Here is a 22,234-nt window from a genome sequence, read left to right on the forward strand (position 1 = left end):
CTGGATGTTCACTTACAAAAGCCATGTCAAAGATGGTACAGCTGTTGCCCGTTGATCTGCTGGGTACTTGGTGTTCTGAAAGGAGTGCTTTTTATATTTGCAAATGGTGACGATGAAATTGTCTAAATTTCGACTGATGAAGCGTTTTCCCCCCCCCCCCCTGTATTTCTGAGCACAGGTTGATCTTTTATTATTGATCAGGAGGGACCAATTATCTTCTGAGTGAAGGTCAGTAGCGCTGGGAAAGAAACAAACTGAAAATTGAGCTAATCCTGCAAAGGTGGTCTTTGCTTTTCTATCATCTTTAATTTTAACTAATGAATAACTACTGCACACTGCCCCAATCTTTATCTTTTCTCCCTGAATACATGGAATCAAAATTAATTCAAACCCTGCAAAATAAATGGGATGAAAACCTCCTTCAAAATGAGACATTTGTGAGATTGGTTATTGATAGGTGTAGCAAAATAAACTTTACTCGTCAGCTGTTTTGTACAAAGAAGTCATGAGGGAGTTTTATCCATTGGCATACAAAACATTCTGGAGAACATTTTATTTCTGCAGGTAACTGCAGCTTCTTGGTGAGAGCATAATTTTACCAGATCTCTCTTTGGATTTCTGTGATAGGATTACCACAATTCTAACAATTGTACCCTTCATGGGTGACCCGGAGTGATATCGATTAGGTAATTTCATGGAAATAAGTGATAAATTGACCAAATATCCAATCTTATTTATAAAAATAGCATTGGCAGTAGCGAAAAAAAATGTATCACAATAACTTGGAAGTCCAATATACTGTGGAAATGAACAGTATATGGGGGGAAAAAAATCAAACATAACTTAAAAGAATAAATATGACACTTTTGTAAAGGTCTGGCAGTCATACGTGTAACCACATAGGGGTCCAGATACAGTAATAGAAAGGAACAAAAAAGGGTATAAAAGTAATTATATATACAAAAATGTAGTTTCCCCAACTGTACTTTATACTTGAAATGTATGTAAGCTCTGATGGTGAACGGATCTGTATGTATGGAAGGGGAGAGGGAGAGAGGGACTGATTTGTTTTTGTTTGTTGTGTTTGTGAGGAAAAAGTTAAATGTAGATTTAAAATATCACTATGTATAATTTTTGAAAATAAAACTAAAAATAAAATATCAAAAAAAATTCTAACAATTATACGTGATCAATGGGGGATTAGCAATGACCGAGTGTGGTTACCTGTTACCATCAGAAGCATCCATCCGGCAGTGATGCAACATTCTGAGTGACCAGAAAAATTTAAATAAAAGCAATGATTAAGTCTAGTGGAACACAAACTTGTAAATGTAGGTTTGCGTTTGATTGCCCCATTGACCTTCATTGCTTGGCCTATTGGCAATAATTTTGAAATTTGATTATCATCAGATCATGTAATTGCTAATTCTTTCCTGTGATGTTAGCCTCACAGCGTTTTATTATCTATTCTCCATTTGAGAAAGTATTAGTAAACCACTTTCCTCACTGAAATTCTTAGAGCAAAGTCTTTCCCGGTTCTTTGGGAAAGAGAATGCCAGAACTTAGACTTAGACGACAATGCATGATTTGGAGAGAAACTATAGATGATTTTCCCAGAGGCTGCTTCATTTGTCGTCTTTGGTGGTAAAGATTACAAGTTTGGGCGGTGCTGTTGGAGTTGCCTTGATCAGTAACTGCAATGTATTCTAGCTAATATTTATCCTAGAGAATTGTTGTTTGATACTCTGTGAATGCAATGAGCATCAACATGCAGAATTTATTTACAGTATTAAGAGCTTATATACACAGTTTCTGTCAACTTACCACTGATTTTAAAAATTCAGTCAAAACCCCCACAGGAAATAAATTAAACTGTCTAATTTTAATGTCAATTGTCTGAGTAAATTGAGAAGTACAATATTAGTAGCATATCCATCAGGATATAAACAGAACAAAATGGGATTCAGCTGTTGTCAATTGCGTAAAAGATTGAACATTTTGAAAGTTGTACAAGAATGGGTTAAATCCATTGAAAATTTGAAAAGAAACTTTCATTAATACAAGGATACAATAAACTGTAATTACATGAGGTCAATTGCCTGACTTGCCAATAATGCCCACATCCTGAAAAATGTTTAAAAAGTATTTCACATAACTTAAAGGATTCCTCTGAAAAGTCTATTTTACGTGGCAGATGTTTTAAAACATTACTTTGTATTACTCTCCGTTACAGAATGCGGTGCTAAGCTATTAGTATATTGTAGGGCCGATGCAAAATTTAAATTTGTGAAATGGATATGGACATTGTCCAGGCTACATTTGCCTTCACAAAGCAGGGTAGGCTGTATTGTTTCCTTGTGTTGCCCTGTGAAACCCCTTCTAATAAATTAGGAGATAGAGAAAAGGTGTCATTTGGGGGTTTAATCATTATATTGATATTGTACAGTCGCTTTGTCAGATAGGATTATTATAGAGACCAATAATATCTTGACTTTGAGGTTGGTTCATTGACAGAGACAGTTTTACTTTGGATAAATTAAAAGCATCTCCATTAGTAGAGAGATCAAATACTGAAGTAAAATATAGACATTTGTCTCTTTAAGATACTATTTGGGGTAAACATGACATTTGAGCTTCTCTTCATAATATGAAGGCCATCCCTCCCAAGCTACTGAGGTACAGTGTCTTCTTTAATAATAACACAATCATAAGCATGGCACTGGAATGTGACCGAACACACACTTTAATTATCACAACTTCTCTTTGTGTTACGGTCACTTATGTTCGTTGTAATTTTAACGTGAGGAAATCTCGTCAGTTAGAGCCCCAAAGGAAAATGAATGCTGAGCATCCAAAACAAAAGGGTTGAAGAAAGAGTAACTGAGGAGACAAAGGAGAATAGTGACGTCGCTGAATGGATAAGGGGTAAGGGCCCAACATTGAAACAAATGGTGAAGCATGGCTAGAGAAAATTAGCAGAAAACTGGGATCTGATGAGCAATGTACTGGTGAAGAGTTGTGGGACTGATGAAAGATTCTGAAATAGGATGGTGCAAATCTACAGAGAACACGAAACCACGAGTTTCACTAGTCAGTGTTTTCCTCATGACGTATGATTGCTTTGATTTTTAAGGTACAAGATTTGATTTAGAGATCAGAGTTTGAGTGAAACTACAGTTTGGTCTCTTTGGATAGCTTCCTCCTCCTTTGAGCTTCCAGGCACTTCATCTGTGTTTTGTTTATTCCTTTTCCCCACAGTTTCCTCTCCTTACCCAGTTACAACCTTCTGCTGCACATTTACCCACTCAACCGCCAATCAGACTCTTAAATTGGGATCCCTGACTGCAAGGCTGATCTCTCCCCATGAAAATATCATAGCCTTATGATATAGAAAAGGTTCACCAGAATGATCCTTGAAATGAAAGGGCTATCATATGGGGAGTGTTGCCAGCTCTGGGATTGCCATTGCTGGAGACTGAGGGAGGATGTTGAGGAAACTGAATAGATTGAATGTGTGGAGGGTGTTTCCTTTGGTGGGGGAGTCTGGGACCAGAGGCTGCAGGCCTCAGAATACAAAAACATCCCTTCAGAACACAGCTGATGAGGAATTTATTCACACAGAGGGTGGTGAATCTCTGGAATTGTTGCCCCAGATGGCTGTGGAGGCCAAGTCATTGGGTATATTTAAAATAGCAGATAAGTAATTGAATTAGAAGGGGATCAAGGGTGACAGGGGGAAGGCAGGAGAATAGGGTTGAGGGAGAGTAAATTAGCCACAACAGATTGGTGAGGTGGACTTGTGAGCTGAATAAGCTAATTCTGCTCCAATGTCTTATAGACTTAACCCAAAATATGGACTACTCTTTTCCTTCTATGGATGCTACCTGACCTTTTGAGGCCCACCAACTTCTCAACATTTGCAATTGTTGTGTTTCCCACCTCTTTGTCACTTTGTTACCTGGAGTACTGTGCACATATCAGATCTCCATATTGAGGAAGGATTACTAGCTTTGGAAGTGATGCGGAGGAATTCACCTGGTTGGTTCAGGAGAGAGGGAAAATAGCGTAGGACTCTGCTCCTTGGGGTTCAGATGAGAGAGGAATGTCATAGAAACATGTAAATTTATGAAAGGAATTGATAAAAAAGCAGAGAGGTTGTTTTCACTGGCAGGTGAGACTACAACTAGGGGTTGTAGCCATAAGTTTCAAGGGAGTAGGTTTAAGACAGAGATGAGGAGGAACTAATTCTATCAGAGAGTAGAGGAATTCTCTCTCCAATGAATCAATCAATGTATATTAAGACACATTTGGGTATTTGAAGAATAGGAAAATAAAGATTCTGGGGAACAGGCCAATAAGTGGAAATGAGCCCATGACGGAGAGGGTTGACAGGCCACATGGCAGACTCCTTCTCTATTTCCTAGGGTTACTCTTAGTTTTCATTTGTTTATTAATACAGACACTGGAAAGAAAAGTTTTTGTTCAAGCTAACATAAATTTGGCACTACACCTGAAGCAAAGTTTGTGAATGGCAGAAATGGTATTGTCTTTTAAAGTACAAAATTCTGATAACCTGCTACACGAATATTTGGAAATCCTAATGGTTTGGCATCAGGCTCACTGATCACACTTGGCCCTCATTCCCATGCTTCCTCCCTGCACATGAGGGATCTGGTTCCTGGCTCCCCTTTTACTTGGTTCACAAGAACATTTATTATTCAACCCTGTAATATCTTAAATCAAGTGAATCAAAAATGTGCTGGAGTACTAATAGTATAATCTGGAAAATCTGCTAGTTCGGCACTACAGTCTTGAGTGCCAGATGAACAGTTTTACAGTGTGTGTATTTTGCATTGGTCTTCGCCCAGGAATGCCCAAACAATCCATTGCTATTTTGGGATTTGTGGATCAGATGCTATCGGGATTACCAAGTTATTTCATAGCAGCAGTGGCTCGCACATTACTATTACAGCGCCAGCCACGCCAGTTCAAATCCAGTGCTATCGATAAAGAGTTTAAGTTCTCCTTTTGTCTCAATGCCTGCTCTTCAAAAAGCATATGGGGGGGGGGGGGGGGGTGGTTGTTGGTTCATTGGAGGACACAGGCTCGTGGGCCAGAAGGGCCTATTACCTTGCTCTATGTCTAAATTTAAAACCAAGCCACTGTAATAATTTAGCCTTCCAGCAGAAATGCTAAGTGAATTATCAGCTGTTTTCAACATGTTTCGACTCTTCTAATTTAATGGAGCACCTGTTTAATCCCTCTATATTTAGGTTTTCAATTATTAAAAGATACGTATAAATAAATTGAGTTGATTTCTAACTTAGATTTTTAGCAATATAATTATTCTGTATTCATTTCTTCTTTTAGAAGCTAAGAAGTGAAAAACTTTGAAAAATCATTTGCTTTGGTTTGCTCATGAAGTTTGTGAATGTGGAAGCAATGTTTTGTTCCCATGACATTGACTTGCCAGTGACCCCATGCAAATCACTGGAAGTGTTGGTACTGGAAGTCATGGATTAGTTTGTTGTGAAAATTGTAGGATCTTTGGGTGCAGGATTGCTCGATTCCATCCAGTTTTATGAGAATCCCTCCGATGCATTCGGGGAAAGTATAGTAAACAACTTCAAGCTGAACACAAAGATAATTTCAGATTTGTTGTATCACATAAGAAGTTGGAGAAAAATTAAATAAACTTTTATTCAATTTAGCAATTTAATCGCAGAATGATACTGACACATTGCGCTAGTTCAACTGACCTATAAATGTTTTGATGCTGATTTTCGTTTGTACTCAGCATCTAATGCCTCTCGTGTCAGTGTCCAACAGTAGTCGGGCAGCATTGATGGATTCCAGTTGACCCACTTTTCCGTGGTCGCAATGTCCTGGTGAAACCTTTCACCGTGTTCGTCACCGACTGCACCAAGATCAGCAGGGAAGACGTCCAAGTGCGAATTCAGAAAATGAATTTTCAATAATATGTTGCACTTCATGGTTTTGTCTGCTTGAAGTTGACTTAAAATATGACAGGAAATCACAAAAATAGGATATATTTTTTTTAAAAAAAAACCAGACAGAACAGGTATGTGATAGAAAAATTTTAAGGTAATTTTCATGATCAGTAGCCAAAAATCCATAAGATATACCCAAAAATGTTCAGGAAGCAAAATCTTTGATGTCCAATGTTATTTGTGCAGCCATTGTTTATTTTTGCAGTAGATGGATAAATACCCTTCTTGCATAAATACAAATATAAGCATGAAGTGAATTAAGTTTCAATGCAGGAGCTATGAATTATAAAATATACTGTACTTAAATCTAAACCTTTTCATTTGAAATTCGCTCTAAGTTAAGTAATTCATACACACCAAGTCTGACTGAATGCCTCTTATAACTGATCTTGAAAAATGATCTGTTCCTTCACTGAGTTTTTACCTGATTTGATACCTTCTAAAGAGAGATCCATGACAAAGTACCTCACAGAAAGGACCATTTTGGGGCCTCCTCTTGTGGTGAGTTTTTTTCTTCTTCTTGGGCAGTCCTTCAAGATGAAGGAAGGTTTGCTTTCAATCTAGTTTTGAGGTGGTTAATAAGGCTAGTGTGGGCTCTTTCAGGAATGGGGCTATTGGTAGCTGGTTAGGTGGATGGGTGCGAAGTCTGTCCAACGGTCCACTTCTTCCATGAATTAAGCAGTGCTGTACTGTGTGTTTCCAATGGAAGTCCTTGAGGTTTTCAATGCCAAAGCAAATGCTCCTACTTCACTTTCAGTTGCCCTGAGCCAGTGGTTCCTAGGATGCACTGGCAGTGTTGCATTTCTTCAAAGAATCTTTGAACAGATCCTTTTTTACTCTAGCTCCTGAAAATCTCTCCCATGGCAGTGCTTGGAGTAGAATGCCTGGGTGTTGAATAATGTTGCCAGCCCATGGAACTGAGTAAGTGTAAGTGGGGCCTCAGATTGAGGGTGATGGCCACAGAGTTGTCAAGTCCTTCCATTGAATTTGGAGGCATTTGTGGTGACAACATGGGTGTTAATGCTTGGATGGCCTAAAGATCTTTAGGTTTCAGAAACTATCTGTTTCTGTTTGATAGATCAAGGTATCAGGTCTGAGGTGTTGGTTTTCAAAAAGACCCTTTTCCTCATTCAACCAAAGGCTGCACTGTAGCATTGAAGGCACTGGTGGATGTCAGCCTTCATGAGAGGTAACCTCTGATATTGTAAAGTTTTGCTGTAAACTTTTTATTGATGGAGTTCAATTTTTGTCAATGGGCTAGATTGATGGAGATCTTTTATCTTGTGAATGTAAGGGCCAATTTCTCGCTTGTTTCAGAGAAAGCATCGCTGATACTTGAAGATCAAACTCTGAGCAGACATGAATGCTATTACCTTTTGTGTTTTGTCGCCTCACTACTGATGTTTGGTTATACTTGATTCTGGCATCTAGTTGCTGTACATTAAACAGCTTCCCACTAGTACTGAAGGTTAGCTCCATATTCAAGAGTGCAGAAGGTTGCAGAAAGTGACAGATGCAGCCATCCATCAAAGGCTCTGCTTTTCCCCATCCTTTGAAGGCATCTACATCTACTGCCTGAAGGTACCTGAGAGCATGGGCAGGGTCATGAGGCCTTTCTGGGCAGCCAACATCATAACAAAACCCTCATAGCCCTGGCCTTGCTCTCTGCTGACTGCTACCTTCAGGCAGAAGGGGCAGAAACCTTAACTCCAGCACCTCGAGGTTCAAGAACAGTTTCTTTCCAACAACTATCAGGCTCATGAAAATGTCTTTATTGCAAATAACACACTTTCTGAACAAATGGCAATCCCACTGTGAATATTTGTAATCTATTACAAATATTATCTGAAATTCAAACAACAGGCAGGCTCTAGCAACTGTCAAAAATAATCACAGAAAATAAACAGGTTATATAAAAAAAAATGTATCCGCCATCTACCAATCCCCATAGTGGAACATATTTTCTCTTTATTTAATTTTTTTCTTGCTCTTCATGGCACTGTAATTATGCTTAAGTTGTGTTAGTGTATTCATGTAGCAAGAAACATAAGCTGTAACAAGTAAGACATTCATTGGATCTGTACAAATGTATTTGAAAATAAACTCTGATTTATTTGTTCATACATGCAGCAGATGTTTGTTGGCGATGAGATTACTTTGTACACCTAACACATAGGTAGAAAGATTGAGAAAAATATCAGAGCTATCACACTCTCTTTTGGCCCCAATCTTACTGAGCACATTTCTGTTGTAGAACTGTTGATTATTATCATGGATTGTGTGCCATCATGTAGCAAGTGTACAATGGAGATTGATTTAATTGGACAACTGAATTGGGGGTATGACCATGTGAAGGACTTGGACGTGTTTTGATTGAGCTCTCCGTGAAGAGTATCAAAAAGATGGATTAAAGCTTTAAAATTAAGAATTTTTTCACTTAAAAAAATGGACAAAATAAGCATTAAGAACAAAAAATGAAGTTTCTACTCAGCCAGGAACATTGAGTGAAAGCCAGAAAGGGAGCAGCACAAGAGTGGCCTCAGGACCAATGGATACCAGCAGAGCAGAGGAGTCGGGACAAGAACTAAGTATCCTGGAGAAAATGAATAATTTGAGCAACCAATTTTTGATATTGAAAATGCAATGAGAGACATGTCTGAAAGGCTGAGTGAAATTAAAGAAATCGTTGAAGATTTATTGGAAAGAATGTTCCAAGCAGAAGTAGACTTGGTAAAAACACAAGATAAGCTAAAATCTTTAGAGAAATTATGTGAGGCAATGGGAGTCGGGCAGACAAGGTCTGCTGGACAAGATCGACAAAATAGGTCAAATTTATTGGACTGAAAGAAAGAATCGAAGGAAGAGATCCGGTGAAGTTCCTCAAAAAATGGATACCATGAGTGCTGGGAGAAGACAAATTCAAAGAAAAATTGCATATTGAAGGGGCTCTCCAGACCTGGGTCCCAAGAGTGCTGGCAATCAGTGACCACGACCAGTCCTGGTAAGCCTTTTGAGTTACTGGAAACGGGAGACAATTCTGGGAAAAACTAATTGAATATTCTAAGCAAAATAATAGTCTGTCCAAGATTGACCTGGAAAAAGTGGGGAGGGAGACTCCAGGGATTGTCTCTGCTGCTCTTATGGTCCTGAGAATGACCACCGATCCAATGCTCTACAACAAACGTACCAGACTGTGATGTTGCCAGCCAAGACCCTCTCAATAGAGATCCTGTAAAAAGTCAACGGGATGGTGACTGGTAGCTTTCAGGCCTCAGTCTTCTCAAGGTGTGCAGTTGCTGTTGTGCCTTCCTGACAAGTGAGGAGATGTGTGTCCAGGAAAGGTCACTACTTAAGTCGGCTCCAAGGAATTTAGGACTCTCTACTCTCTCTCCACTACAGTTATTAATATATAGTGGAGGGTTATCATCCATGATCCTCCTGAAGTCCACAATCATCTCCTTTGTCTTGTTAACGTTGAGACTTGGGTTATTACTCTCGCACCATAACACAAGATTTTCCACCTCTTCTCTGTAGTGCAACTCATTGTTGTTGTGGTTGAGACAATGACTGTTGTATCACCTGCAAACTTGATGACACTGTTAGAGCTGAATCTAGCAATGCATTTGTGGGTCAGTGACGTGAATGGGAGTGGGCTGAGCACATAGCCTTGAGGTGTGCTAGTACTTGGTGTGATGGTGTTTGATGTTCTGCTACCAATCCAGATAGATTTTGGTCTATCTGTTAGGAAGTCCAGAGTCCAGTTATGAAGAGGGGTGTTGAGCCCCAGTGATGACAGCTTTTCCACCAGCCTCTGGAGGATAATCTTTTTAAACACCTGAGCTGAAGTTTATGAACAGCAGCCTGGCCTATAAGGTGATGTTCTCCAGATGGGTCAGGATGGAGTGGAGGGACAAGGCTTTTTGCATTATCAGTGGAACAGTTCTATCTATAGGTGAATTGAAATGGGCCCAGTGTCTCTGGGAGTTGTGCTTTGACATGTTCCATCACCAGACGCTAAAAGCATTTCACTATGCTGGAAGACCATGGCACAGGGTAGTAGTCATTGAGGGCTGTCAAATTCCTAGGTATCAACATCTCTAAAGACCTATCCTAGAGCCATCATGTCGATGCAACATGAAGAAGATATGCCAGCAGCTATATTTTGTTAAGAGTTTGAGAAGATTTGGTATGTCACCAAAATCTCTTGCAAATTTCTATAGGTGTACTGTGGAGAACATTCTGACTGCATTGTTGTCTGGTATGGACAGGCCAATGCATAGGATAGGAAAAGGCTTCAGAGGGTTGTAAACCTGGCCAGTGCCATCATGGGCATTAGACTTTTCTCCATTAAGGACATCTACAAGAGGGTGTATCTCAAGAAAGCTGGCTCTGTCATCAAGGACCTTAACCACCTAGGCCATGGCCTCTTCACACTATCACCATCAAGAAGTACATGCAATTTGGGCATGTAAGAAAGTGGAAAAGTTTTGGGAAGATCTAAATCAGGTATTAAATAAAATCACAAAAAAGCAACATAGCAAAAAATCCAGAGATCTTTCTTCTAAGTAATATAAGAAGTAAAGAACTTGGACTCTATTTGGATGGAGCACAAAAAAGATTTATTATAATAGCCTTAGCTGTAGCAAAAAAATGTATTATGTCAACCTGGAAATTAGAAGATAGCCTGAGAATATAGCAATGGTACATAGAAATGAATAAATGTATTCCATTGGAAAAAATAACATATAATTTAAGAAATTCTTCTTCTTCTTTGGCTTGGCTTCGCGGACGAAGATTTATGGAGGGGGTAAAAAGTCCACGTCAGCTGCAGGCTCGTTTGTGGCTGACCAGTCCGATGCGGGACAGGCAGACACGATTGCAGCGGTTGCAAGGGAAAATTGGTTGGTTGGGGTTGGGTGTTGGGTTTTTCCTCCTTTGCCTTTTGTCAGTGAGGTGGGCTCTGCGGTCTTCTTCAAAGGAGGCTGCTGCCCGCCAAACTGTGAGGCGCCAAGATGCACGGTTTGAGGCGTTATCAGCCCACTGGCGGTGGTCAATGTGGCAGGCACCAAGAGATTTCTTTAGGCAGTCCTTGTACCTTTTCTTTGGTGCACCTCTGTCACGGTGGCCAGTGGAGAGCTCGCCATATAATACGATCTTGGGAAGGCGATGGTCCTCCATTCTGGAGACGTGACCCATCCAGCGCAGCTGGATCTTCAGCAGCGTGGACTCGATGCTGTCGACCTCTGCCATCTCGAGTACCTCGACGTTAGGGGTGTGAGCACTCCAATGGATGTTGAGGATGGAGCGGAGACAACGCTGGTGGAAGCGTTCTAGGAGCCGTAGGTGGTGCCGGTAGAGGACCCATGATTCGGAGCCGAACAGGAGTGTGGGTATGACAACGGCTCTGTATACGCTTATCTTTGTGAGGTTTTTCAGTTGGTTGTTTTTCCAGACTCTTTTGTGTAGTCTTCCAAAGGCGCTATTTGCCTTGGCGAGTCTGTGAAATAACATCACAGTATTCGAACAAATTTGGGAACCGTACATGGAACATAACAGAGAAGTCCTACCGCGGACCTCCACCACCTAAAATGACAGAAGGAGAAGAAGACGAAATGAACTGACCCAGTGTGTAAAAGTAGATGACACAATTTTCTTGTTTATTTTCATTGTGTGATGACATTGTTTAATGGGTTTAATGTATCATATATGTTGAACGTTGAGTGGGTGGGGACGGGGTTGGGAAGGAGGGAGGGGAGGAAAAGGGGAGAAAATGACACTGTGTATATTCAAGAGGGAAATGTTTTGTGTGTATTTTGGTCAGTATGTTTCATAGTGTGAAAAATAAAAAAATTTTCAAAAAGAAGCAGGTATAGGAACCTGTAACGTATCAAAAACAGCTGCTTCCCCTCCGCCATCACAGATAATGAACCATAGACACTGCCTCACTTTTTTCTCCTTTTTTTTATTTAGTTCTTTTTTTAAATCTTGTGTTTGCAGAATTTTAATTTATAGCAATTTTGCACCTGTAATGAATGATACTGCTGCAGCAAAGCAACAAATTTCATGACTATATATCTGATTTTGTAATGAGGTCTTTTCCACAGCAAGGCCAAAAGAACTAGCTTTCCCATATTCCTCACTTGCTGATCAACCCTTGCCAGAGGGCTATGTCCTTTCCTACCTTGGTATTAATGCTGCCAAGAGAATGCCTTGGTTGCGTGACATGAACACCACCTCCTGGCATTGTGAGGGATAACTGTAATTTTAGCTATTAGTTTGTGGCACATGAGCTTTGCTTGAAAAGAACAATGGTCAAACATAGTGCTCCAGTTCTGTCCTAGTTGTTGGAAAGATGAGGATATCCAATATGTTCTTTGGTATTTGTATATATTTTATAATGGAGAATACAGAGCCGTTGTCATACCCACACTCCTGTTCGGCTCCGAATCATGGGTCCTCTACCGGCACCACCTACGGCTCCTAGAACGCTTCCACCAGCGTTGTCTCCGCTCCATCCTCAACATCCATTGGAGCGCTTTCATCCCTAGCGTCGAGGTGCTCGAGATGGCAGAGGTCGACAGCATCGAGTCCACGCTGCTGAAGATCCAGCTGCGCTGGATGGGTCACGTCTCCAGAATGGAGGACCATCGCCTTCCCAAGATCGTGTTATATGGCGAGCTCTCCACTGGCCACCGTGACAGAGGTGCACCAAAGAAAAGGTACAAGGACTGCCTAAAGAAATCTCTTGGTGCCTGCCACATTGACCACCGCCAGTGGGCTGATAACGCCTCAAACCGTGCATCTTGGCGCCTCACAGTTTGGCGGGCAGCAACCTCCTTTGAAGAAGACCGCAGAGCCCACCTCACTGACAAAAGGCAAAGGAGGAAAAACCCAAAACCCAACCCCAACCAACCAATTTTCCCCTGCAACCGCTGCAACCGTGTCTGCCTGTCCCGCATCGGACTTGTCAGCCACAAACGAGCCTGCAGCTGACGTGGACTTTTTACCCCCTCCATATATCTTCGTCCGCGAAGCCAAGCCAAAGAAAAGAAAGAAAAATAATGGAGAAGGGTTCAAAGAGCTCATTGCTGTATCTGACCCGACCTTGTTGGTTTTTGTGCAGTTGGATAACCATGTTGAGGAACTTTGGGGGGGGCATCCGAGGCACTCTAGTATTTGCCAAAGTCCTTTCCTGCTCACGGTGTCGAAGGCTTTGGTGAGGTCAACAAAGGTGATGTAGAGTCCTTTGTTTTGTTCTCTGCACTTTTCTTGGAGCTGTCTGAGGGCAAAGACCATGTCGGTAGTTCCTCTGTTTGCGCGAAAGCCGCACTGTGATTCTGGGAGAACATTCTCGCCGACACTAGGTATTATTCTATTTAGGAGAATCCTAGCGAAGATTTTGCCTGCAATGGAGAGCAGCGTGATTCCCCTGTAGTTTGAGCAGTCTGATTTCTCGCCTTTGTTTTTGTACAGAGTGATGATGATGGCATCACGAAGGTCCTTGGTCCCAGCAGAGCTTGAAAAACTCATGTTTTGCCGCCAGCCTTCCAGACCCCTGGGGGGGATTCCATCCATACCTGCTGCTTTGCCCCTTTTCAGTTGTTCAATTGCCTTATATGTCTCTTCCCGGGTGAGGACCTCATCCAGCTCTAGCCTTAGGGGCTGTTGAGGGAGCTGAACCCTTCTCCATTAACAATGGCATGAAGCAAGGCTGCGTTCTCGCACCAACCCTCTTTTCAATCTTCTTCAGCATGATGCTGAAACAAGCCATGAAAGACCTCAACAATGAAGACGCTGTTTACATCCGGTACCACACGGATGGCAGTCTCTTCAATCTGAGGCGCCTGCAAGCTCACACCAAGACACAAGAGCAACTTGTCCGTGAACTACTCTTTGCAGAAGATGGCGCTTTAGTTGCCCATTCAGAGCCAGCTCTTCAGCGCTTGACGTCCTGTTTTGCGGAAACTGCCAAAATGTTTGGCCTGAAAGTCAGCCTGCAGAAAACTGAGGTCCTCCATCAGCCAGCTCCCCACCATGACTACCAGCCCCCCCACATCTCCATCGGGCACACAAAATTCAAAACGGTCAACCAGTTTACCTATCTCGGCTGCACCATTTCATCGGATGCAAGGATTGACAACGAGATAGACAACAGACTCGCCAAGGCAAATAGCGTCTTTGGAAGACTACACAAAAGAGTCTGGAAAAACAACCAACTGAAAAACCTCACAAAGATTAGCGTATACAGAGCCGTTGTCATACCCACACTCCTGTTCGGCTCCGAATCATGGGTCCTCTACCGGCATCACCTACGGCTCCTAGAACGCTTCCACCAGCGTTGTCTCCGCTCCATCCTCAACATTCATTGGAGTGACTTCATCCCTAACATCGAAGTACTCGAGATGGCAGAGGCTGACAGCATCGAATCCACGCTGCTGAAGATCCAACTGTGCTGGGTAGGTCACGTCTCCAGAATGGAGGACCATCGCCTTCCCAAGATCGTGTTATATGGTGAGCTCTCCACTGGCCACCGTGACAGAGGTGGACCAAAGAAGAGGTACAAGGACTGCCTAAAGAAATCTCTTGGTGCCTGCCACATTGAGCACTGCCAGTGGGCTGATCTCGCCTCAAACCGTACAAATTGGCGCCTCACAGTTCGGCGGGCAGCAACCTCCTTTGAAGAAGACCACAGAGCCCACCTCACTGACAAAAGACAAAGGAGGAAAACCCAACCCCAACCAACCAATTTTCTGCTGCAACCGTGTCTGCCTGTCCCACATCGGACTTGTCAGCCACAAACGAGCCTGCAGCTGACGTGGACATTACCCCTCCATAAATCTTCGTCCGCGAAGCCAAGCCAAAGAAGAAGAATATTTTATAAAATAAGTGGTATCTTTTGAGAAACGTTTGCAAATTTGGAAGCACTTTATCTGGTGGCAATCATAAACTATGGAGAAAAGTTTAGGAGAGATGTCACAGGTAAGGTTTGTACACAGTTGTGGTTGACTGGAATGCATTGTGGGAGGTGGTGATGGAGGTTGGTACAATACAGACATTTAAAAGACTCTTGTGGGATATGAGGGTGAGGGAGGGAAAGATTAGTTGGAATTTTGAATTTGCTTGGATTTGCATAAAAAATGCAAGACATCCCAGAGTGAATGGAAGCTGAAAAGAAATTGTGTTTATAAAGAAGTGAAAATTCTGAATGATTTCTTGCCATTAATATTAATAAGAAAAAAGAAACATGAATGGGGAATTAAGAGAAAGGCAGCTGGCTGAGTTTTATAATAAAGACAGAATAGTTGATTGGGTGTCATCTCTGGAGAAAGAACAAGATAACATTTTGGGTCAATTAATTTTCATCAGTGTGTGCTCAATTCCTGAAGTGTTCCTTAAACCTATGCAGCTATGATGTTGGAGTGGATCTATGGGCAAGGGTCAACATTGAAGCCTCCACACAAAGTGAATAATGCTTATTTCTACTGGGAAAATAACAAGAGCTTCACTGCAGTATAGTGGAAGCCTTGCTATTAGACATCAATGCCACTTTCTCATCTTATTGCCTTGGTTTGAAGCATCCTCCCCTCCCCCCCCCCCCCCCCCCCCCCATTGCTGCTGTCCCCTCCCTCCTTTCTCCATCTATCCTCTCCTGCTTCCCCCCCCCCACTCTTTTGTTCAGATGCTTGCTGGCATTTTCTTATACTTTGAAGGGCTCAAGCATGAAACGTCGGTTCTGTGTCTTTGCCTCTGCTATGTAAGGGACACTGTTTGATCTGCTGAGTCTCTCTAGCATTTTGGGTTTTTACTTGCACATTACAGTATTTATTGCTGAATATTTATTTTCTTCTGTATTGCAGTTTGTTTACATATTTCTCATATACATATGCATCTTTTCTTGAGTACAATTTTTGCACTACTGATAAGTAGAAATTCTGCTTGGCCCTGAAGAAAAAAGAAATCTCAGGGTTGTATGTGATGTCATGTATGTGCTCAAACAATAAATCTGTACTTTTAACATGGGTTTAAGAAAAGCAGAGGGTAATGGGTATGAGGTCGGGAAAATTAGATTGTTATAAAGTAGGTTTATATGTTGGTTGGCACAACATTGTGGACTGAAGGCCGACACTGAACTTTGTTCTAATCTGTTTTAAATTGCTTATTGTTTTTAATTGATCTTCTCCCTACTAACCAATAAAAAATATTAATACCATTCATTCAGTCCCATCCTATTTGAATGTGAAACTCATTTCAGAGCAACTAGATAATCCCTTGATTAAAACCAGTCTCAGTTGTTCAAATGTGTGCATTTTTATTTCCAGATCTAAATCTACACTGTGGTGGTGAAGGTAGGGGGAGATACAGGAAGTTATCGCTCAAAATCTTTTCCCCCATCTCCCATACTACATCACTAAAATTGAGTGAAACAACGTTTGATTTTTTTTCCCCATTTTGTCTTTGTGCTTTATGCTCTCTTACTAAACTCAAACATTTGGATTTCTGACCCGATATTCATCTTTTTAAGGCAATGCCAATCTCCAAGAAGTCAATTTCCTGCAAAATCATAAGTGATGCACCAGCACTTTTAATCCAGAGCTAGGATTTGCTCACAGATTCAAAAATCACAGATGAAAAGTATGCTCTTCAATTGTTTGACTTGAGGACTAGAGGAAGGGTAAAGGATAAGGGCCCAATCTGCCAATCAGAGAGATTGTGGCTGATCAAATTCCCTGCAGTCCATTTCTTGGCCATTCCAAAGCGAGTATGTTTTGGGCAAATAGGATGCTTGTCAAACTGGACTGATTTTTATATTTGAGCTTCATTTAAACTGGCAAACTCTGACATTTTTAAAATTCAAGAATGGTAGGATTTGGTTAAAAAAAGTTTGGTTCAAAAAGTGAAGCCCTCTGTGATAGTACAGATCTATCACCAATGTATATAGTGTATATAGTTACAGTATCTAGACTGTGCTTACAGCGATTGGCTGAGAGCTAAGCCACGCCTATTGTCTGGGCCTTAAAGGGTTGTGTCCCAAGCCAGGTCGGATCATTCCAGACATGTCGGCCACCTGTGAAGAGCTCCTGTCTTTTGCTAATAAAAGCCTTGGTTTGGATCAACAAGTCTTTGATTCTTTCGACGAGCTCTACACCCTCCAAATATATCGCGCTGTGAGCCTAGGGTTCATTCAGGAAGTTGTCTCTTTTGGAAAATGAATTGGAATGCACACATCTTCAGACAAGGAGTGGGTAGAGTTATTTACAAAAATGGAAACAAAATTAAACAGTAAATTAAATTTAGAAATAATTCACAAATTATACTCTGACGAAAGCTACAATACAACTGTATACATGTTTATTTTGCCATAAGTTCTAATTGTACATCCATTACATGTAAATCTGCTGATGCTTGATTTATACTTGTGTATACTGCCTTGTCCATTTTGAACAAACCTTCACATATAATGCAACTGACCAAATTCAGGATATTTCTTCATAATACACCAAATAACCTTTTTGAGTGAAGTGCGTTCAGTCTTCTTTTGATAAAGAGAGTGTTGTCGGGCAGCTTTGTTCTTGGAGTGATTGACGATGAAACATTTTGCTTCTACTGACAGTTAACAAATTGTTGAAATAAGTTTTTGTATAACGTCATATTATAGATGCAGCGAAATGATCTCTCACTTGAAAAAAAGAAAATTAGATAATATTCCTTATGAAATAACTGGATTTGTAGATTAACCACAAATATTGCATCAGTTTTAAAGTACATTGTCTAATGTTTTCTTAAAAACTTTTTTAAACTCCTTGACATCTGCTTTGTCATTTAAATTCTATATTATCGCCCACCAACTGGAAACTATTTACATCAATTAGTGCTTGTACACACTACATTTATCACATGTACAATTGGTCAACACGATATATTTTCTTCTTACTGATTCTCCCTGAATACCTCTGGCAGTTCATTTGTACTTTTAATTCCAGGCAGTATTTGACAATGAACCACAAAAGTAATCCGAGCCAATGAAGAAAGACTTGATTAAAGGACCATGTTGGAGGAGTGGTATAGATATTTAAAATGAGGCTTCCAGAGATTGTAACAGAGGATATGGCCACTGCTGGTGGAGTTATTAAAACTGGAACATACAGGGGCCTGGAATTTGAAGAGTATCAATATCTTGGAGGTTATGGAGATGGAGGCATTGTTGGATAGGGAGTTAGTGTGGGTTATCAGTACAGGGTTAATGTGTGAACACAACTTGGAGGTTATGGAGACGGAGGCATTGTTGGATAGGGAGTTAGTGTGGGTTATCAGTACAGGGTTAATGTGTGAACACAACTTGGAGGTTATGGAGACGGAGGCATTGTTGGATAGGGAGTTAGTGTGGGTTATCGGTACAGGGTTAATGTGTGCAGACAGGAATGCTCTGGATTCAGCTAAATTTGTGTCAAGTGAAAGGATGTCAAGTGAAAGGATGCCAAGTTTACAAGGCATGGGAATAATAGAGGCGCATTTCAGTAGGCCAGGTGATCTGAGATGGGCAGGAAATAGTGGAATTGTACAGTATACTGTTCATGTTGAATTATAGTTGGAAGCTTGTGTTATGGGTTTAAAATGAGTGATTTCATTTCACGAATTGGGCATTTGACAGGGCTGTACATTCAAAATTATGACTATGCAAGTTGAAATCCCGAGCAATTTCTCAATGTATAGATAGTTCCATAAAATCATTCTTTAGGAACCACTGTGGCAGTCAGAAAGAACAGTATTGCTTTGTGCTAAGTTTATGGTGTGGTCCAGCAACAGTGTTAATAACCAGGGTGATGAAGTTTTCTATTTGAGCTGACTTTGCTTAACTCTATTGGGACTGATGCCCTTGATCAAAGAAGAAGAAGACTTGACTGAGTTTCTGTTCAAAATTATTGTACAGTGACCCATGTGAGAGAGAGGATTCGACTTTGAAAATTAAATCAGATTTGATCAAACAGACCATTTTCACTTCTGGTGTATGTCCAGTCAACTGAGAGCTATGAGTTCATGTAGAATCATACTGAGGGATAAATTAACTCATCGGGGGATTTTTAAAAAATTAGAAACTTCAGAAAAACAGTGATGTACAATACCTTGCAATCATTTACCTGCTATTTAAAGGGATCTCTGTCATGCGCAACTTCTCAATGTAGATTGCATGCGTTTTTCTGTACCAGGTTGACAACAGTTTAATAAAGATGGCCATTATGTTCCCTCTGCTTGGATCATATGACATCACTGTTTTCACTGTTCTGTTCTTTGAAGACTTATTGGGTCTATGAGGAAATCATTAAGAGATTTAATAATGTGCTGCATGCCACTGGATCTGCCTCACCCTCAAGCACACTCTGCTTCTCCTCCTGTTGTTGCATAGACATACAATTCCTCCTTGTCCCTCCTGCCATGACCATCCCTCACAATGGCAACTAGACCTTGGTCAGTGGATCCTGAAGAGTGACTGTTGGCATTGGAATGCAAGCTTAAAAAAAGTCTATTGGGCCAGAAATCCAATTGTTTGTCTTTAGTAAGAAGGCATAAGACAAAATGGAAAATCAACTGTTGCTACACTCGGTTTTTAGTGATGTAGTATGGGAGATGGGGGAACAGATTTTGAGCGATAACTTCCTGTATCTCTACTTTCACTAAGCCCTACCTTCACCACCACAGTGTAGATTTAGATCTGGAAATAAAAATACAAGATTGCATTTTGACAAACTGTACTGTCAAAGGTTTTAACAATTTGTAAATAATTCTTGCGATCAGATATTGAAAAATTTTATATTTAAATAAAAGTATTTAAATTGAAATTAAATTTTAAAATAAATGTATCTTATTTAAGAAAAAGATTTCAACCTACTTTACTGTGCAGATTGGATTCCCTCCTCTTTGTGATTAGCTAAGGTTAGCATAAAGTTGGGAGGGGGGGGTGGTGAGGAAGCATGAGGCTTAGAGGACCAGGTATGGTGTTCTTGGCCTGTCAGCTTGACTTGTTCACACGAGTGGGTGGGATCTTATCTTAAGTACTTCTGTGCAGATATGGATCCTGTTGATCTATGAGAAGCCCCCTTCACTCTTCTGAATCACTGGCAAAATGGGAGTATATTTTGGCTCATTTAAAAACATAATGAGCATCTCAGTTTTATTCTTAGTCACCAATGTTGGCTATCTAAAGAGAGGAGGAATTGCACGACATTTCTTTGAATGTTTTTGATTGCCCTTTGTAAGTTTGGTGGAAAGGTAGCATTGATACGTTGTTGACTTTCTTATAGCAGTTCTGGTCTTTACCACAATAAATCTGAATTATAGCAGAATTCCAGTTTTGACAGAAAATATTAAAATTCCTAATGTTGTCATTATTTCTGTTAAATGATCTTAACCTCTGTTGTCAATTAAAATGAGCCCTTTCATACACTTGAGAACCTCATCATACACTTCAGCATTTAATTTCAGTCAATTGAGTTTTACAGCAGGGAAACGTGGCCTTCAGCTCAATGTCCCTGATGACCAAGTTGCCTGTCTTTGATTTGCATCCCTCCATATCTTTCCTATCTGATGCCCCTCCAAATGTATTTAAAATATTACAATTGTATCATCGTCTACCATTTCCCACCTACCCTTCACCTTCTGGGTGGAAAAAAAAAAGTGCCCCTCAGATCCCTTTTACATCTTTAACCTCTCAACTTAAATTTGTGCTCTTTAGTTTTAGACTCCCCTATTCTGTGGAGAAGAGACTGACTTTTTAATTTGGGCCTCCTATGCTCCAGGGATAAAAGTCCCATCCTGTCCCAATTCTCCTGATAAATCAGCCCATCCAGTCCTGGCAACATCCTTTTCTACAACCATTCTAGTTGAATGACCTCCTCTGGAACACCAGAACTGCACGAATCAGGCAATTAAACTAGTATTCACTGCAAGTTCATGTATTATTAAGTATATCATAAACAATTACCTTTGAATTGAAACATTATATTGAGTAGTTTGAATAATCAACCTTCTTAAATGTGGTGAAACCACTTTTGTACATATTTGTCATATGGAAATTACATGACTTTTCCTGGTTGACCCTACTCTCACTGGCAGGCTCATGACTGCTCCCCTCTCTCCCCCATAAAGGCTGAAATACCACAAGCCTGCCCCCAGTTCGAGTCCAGGTCAGTGTGAGTGACCAACGCAGGGATACTGTCCATCTCTTGCAAAGAAAATCCCTCAGTTTTGATTACTTCAGTCTTTGTGCAATTGACTGTGCATCATTAAGGATGTGGAAAATTATTTTGCATATGTGGCTTTCCAATAGACACGACAAAAGTTGAGTTAAAGACTTACATTGACAGTTTCAGCTTTGATGTATTTGCGTAGTTATTATTCAGAAATATTACTTCTACATGCTGATTATAAGTTCCAACGTCTCCCAAAAAGAGTTCGACCAGAAAATGGTTCACTGATTGGAGAAAACAGCAGAAAAGATATTTAGGCCAATGTGAATAGTATTACCTAATCACGCCCTGCTATTTTTGCACAACTCTCTCTCAGGCAGCTCCACAGAATAGCAGCAGTTCATTGAAAGACCATTTACATTTTCCCTGATTGATGCTTGTTTCTAGTCCTGGTTTACATTATTGTGTTCAGTCAGATTTGCAGCATGTTCATCTTTGCACTATTGTGAATCTCCCACTGGCACAGGTAATTTAAATTGGTTAGCACAACGAATCAAGAGGGTGAGCTGGAGGGTCTGCAGTAGGTGTGGGAGGAAACCAAAACTGCTCATAATACTCCGAGGGAGGTCTCACCAGTATCTTGTAAAGCCTCAACATCAGATCCCTGCTCGTATTCTATTCCTCTTGAATTGAATGCCAGCATTGCATTTGCCATCTTCACCACCAACTCAACCTGCAAGTTTTCATTCATGGTATCCTGTACGAGGTCTCCCAGTCCCTTAGCATCTGGGAATTTTTGAATAAGTCCCTAATTGAGTTAATTGTTGAGTCAGATGGTGGAGGCGGAGTGCATCTCCCTGAAGGCTTTGGTTACTCACTGATGTTCAAAGTGGCTTAATGCGCTTCCCCATGGAAGGTGCGACTGAAAGAATACCAGGAGGTGTTGCCCACCTTTTTGGCTTGGGAGTGTAATGGATAAATATTGGGAGAATTTGGTAAGATTTAGAGTAGGTTACATACATATTCACATTTTAAAACAGA

General features: G+C 40.7%; 2 protein-coding genes across 5 annotated transcripts in view; one reads left to right on the plus strand and one right to left on the minus strand.

Annotated features, from left to right (window-relative positions):
• Nucleotides 1–22,234, plus strand: part of cd247 (CD247 molecule) — a 255,004-nt gene that overhangs the window by 78,460 nt on the left and 154,310 nt on the right. The window lies entirely within an intron of this gene.
• The window catches only part of LOC138739746 (phospholipase A1 member A-like), a 28,115-nt gene continuing 23,219 nt past the window's right edge, over nucleotides 17,339–22,234 (minus strand). The window contains exons 9-11 of the mRNA XM_069892333.1: nucleotides 21,363–21,477; nucleotides 19,148–19,315; nucleotides 17,339–17,688 (exon numbers count right to left, since the gene is read on the minus strand). Coding sequence (XP_069748434.1) covers nucleotides 17,613–17,688; nucleotides 19,148–19,315; nucleotides 21,363–21,477 — 359 coding nt within the window. The 3' untranslated portion in view covers nucleotides 17,339–17,612. The remainder of the gene's footprint in view (nucleotides 17,689–19,147; nucleotides 19,316–21,362; nucleotides 21,478–22,234) is intronic.

Source organism: Narcine bancroftii, chromosome 7 (assembly GCF_036971445.1).
Source record: "Narcine bancroftii isolate sNarBan1 chromosome 7, sNarBan1.hap1, whole genome shotgun sequence".
Classification (NCBI taxonomy): Eukaryota; Metazoa; Chordata; class Chondrichthyes; order Torpediniformes; family Narcinidae; genus Narcine; species Narcine bancroftii.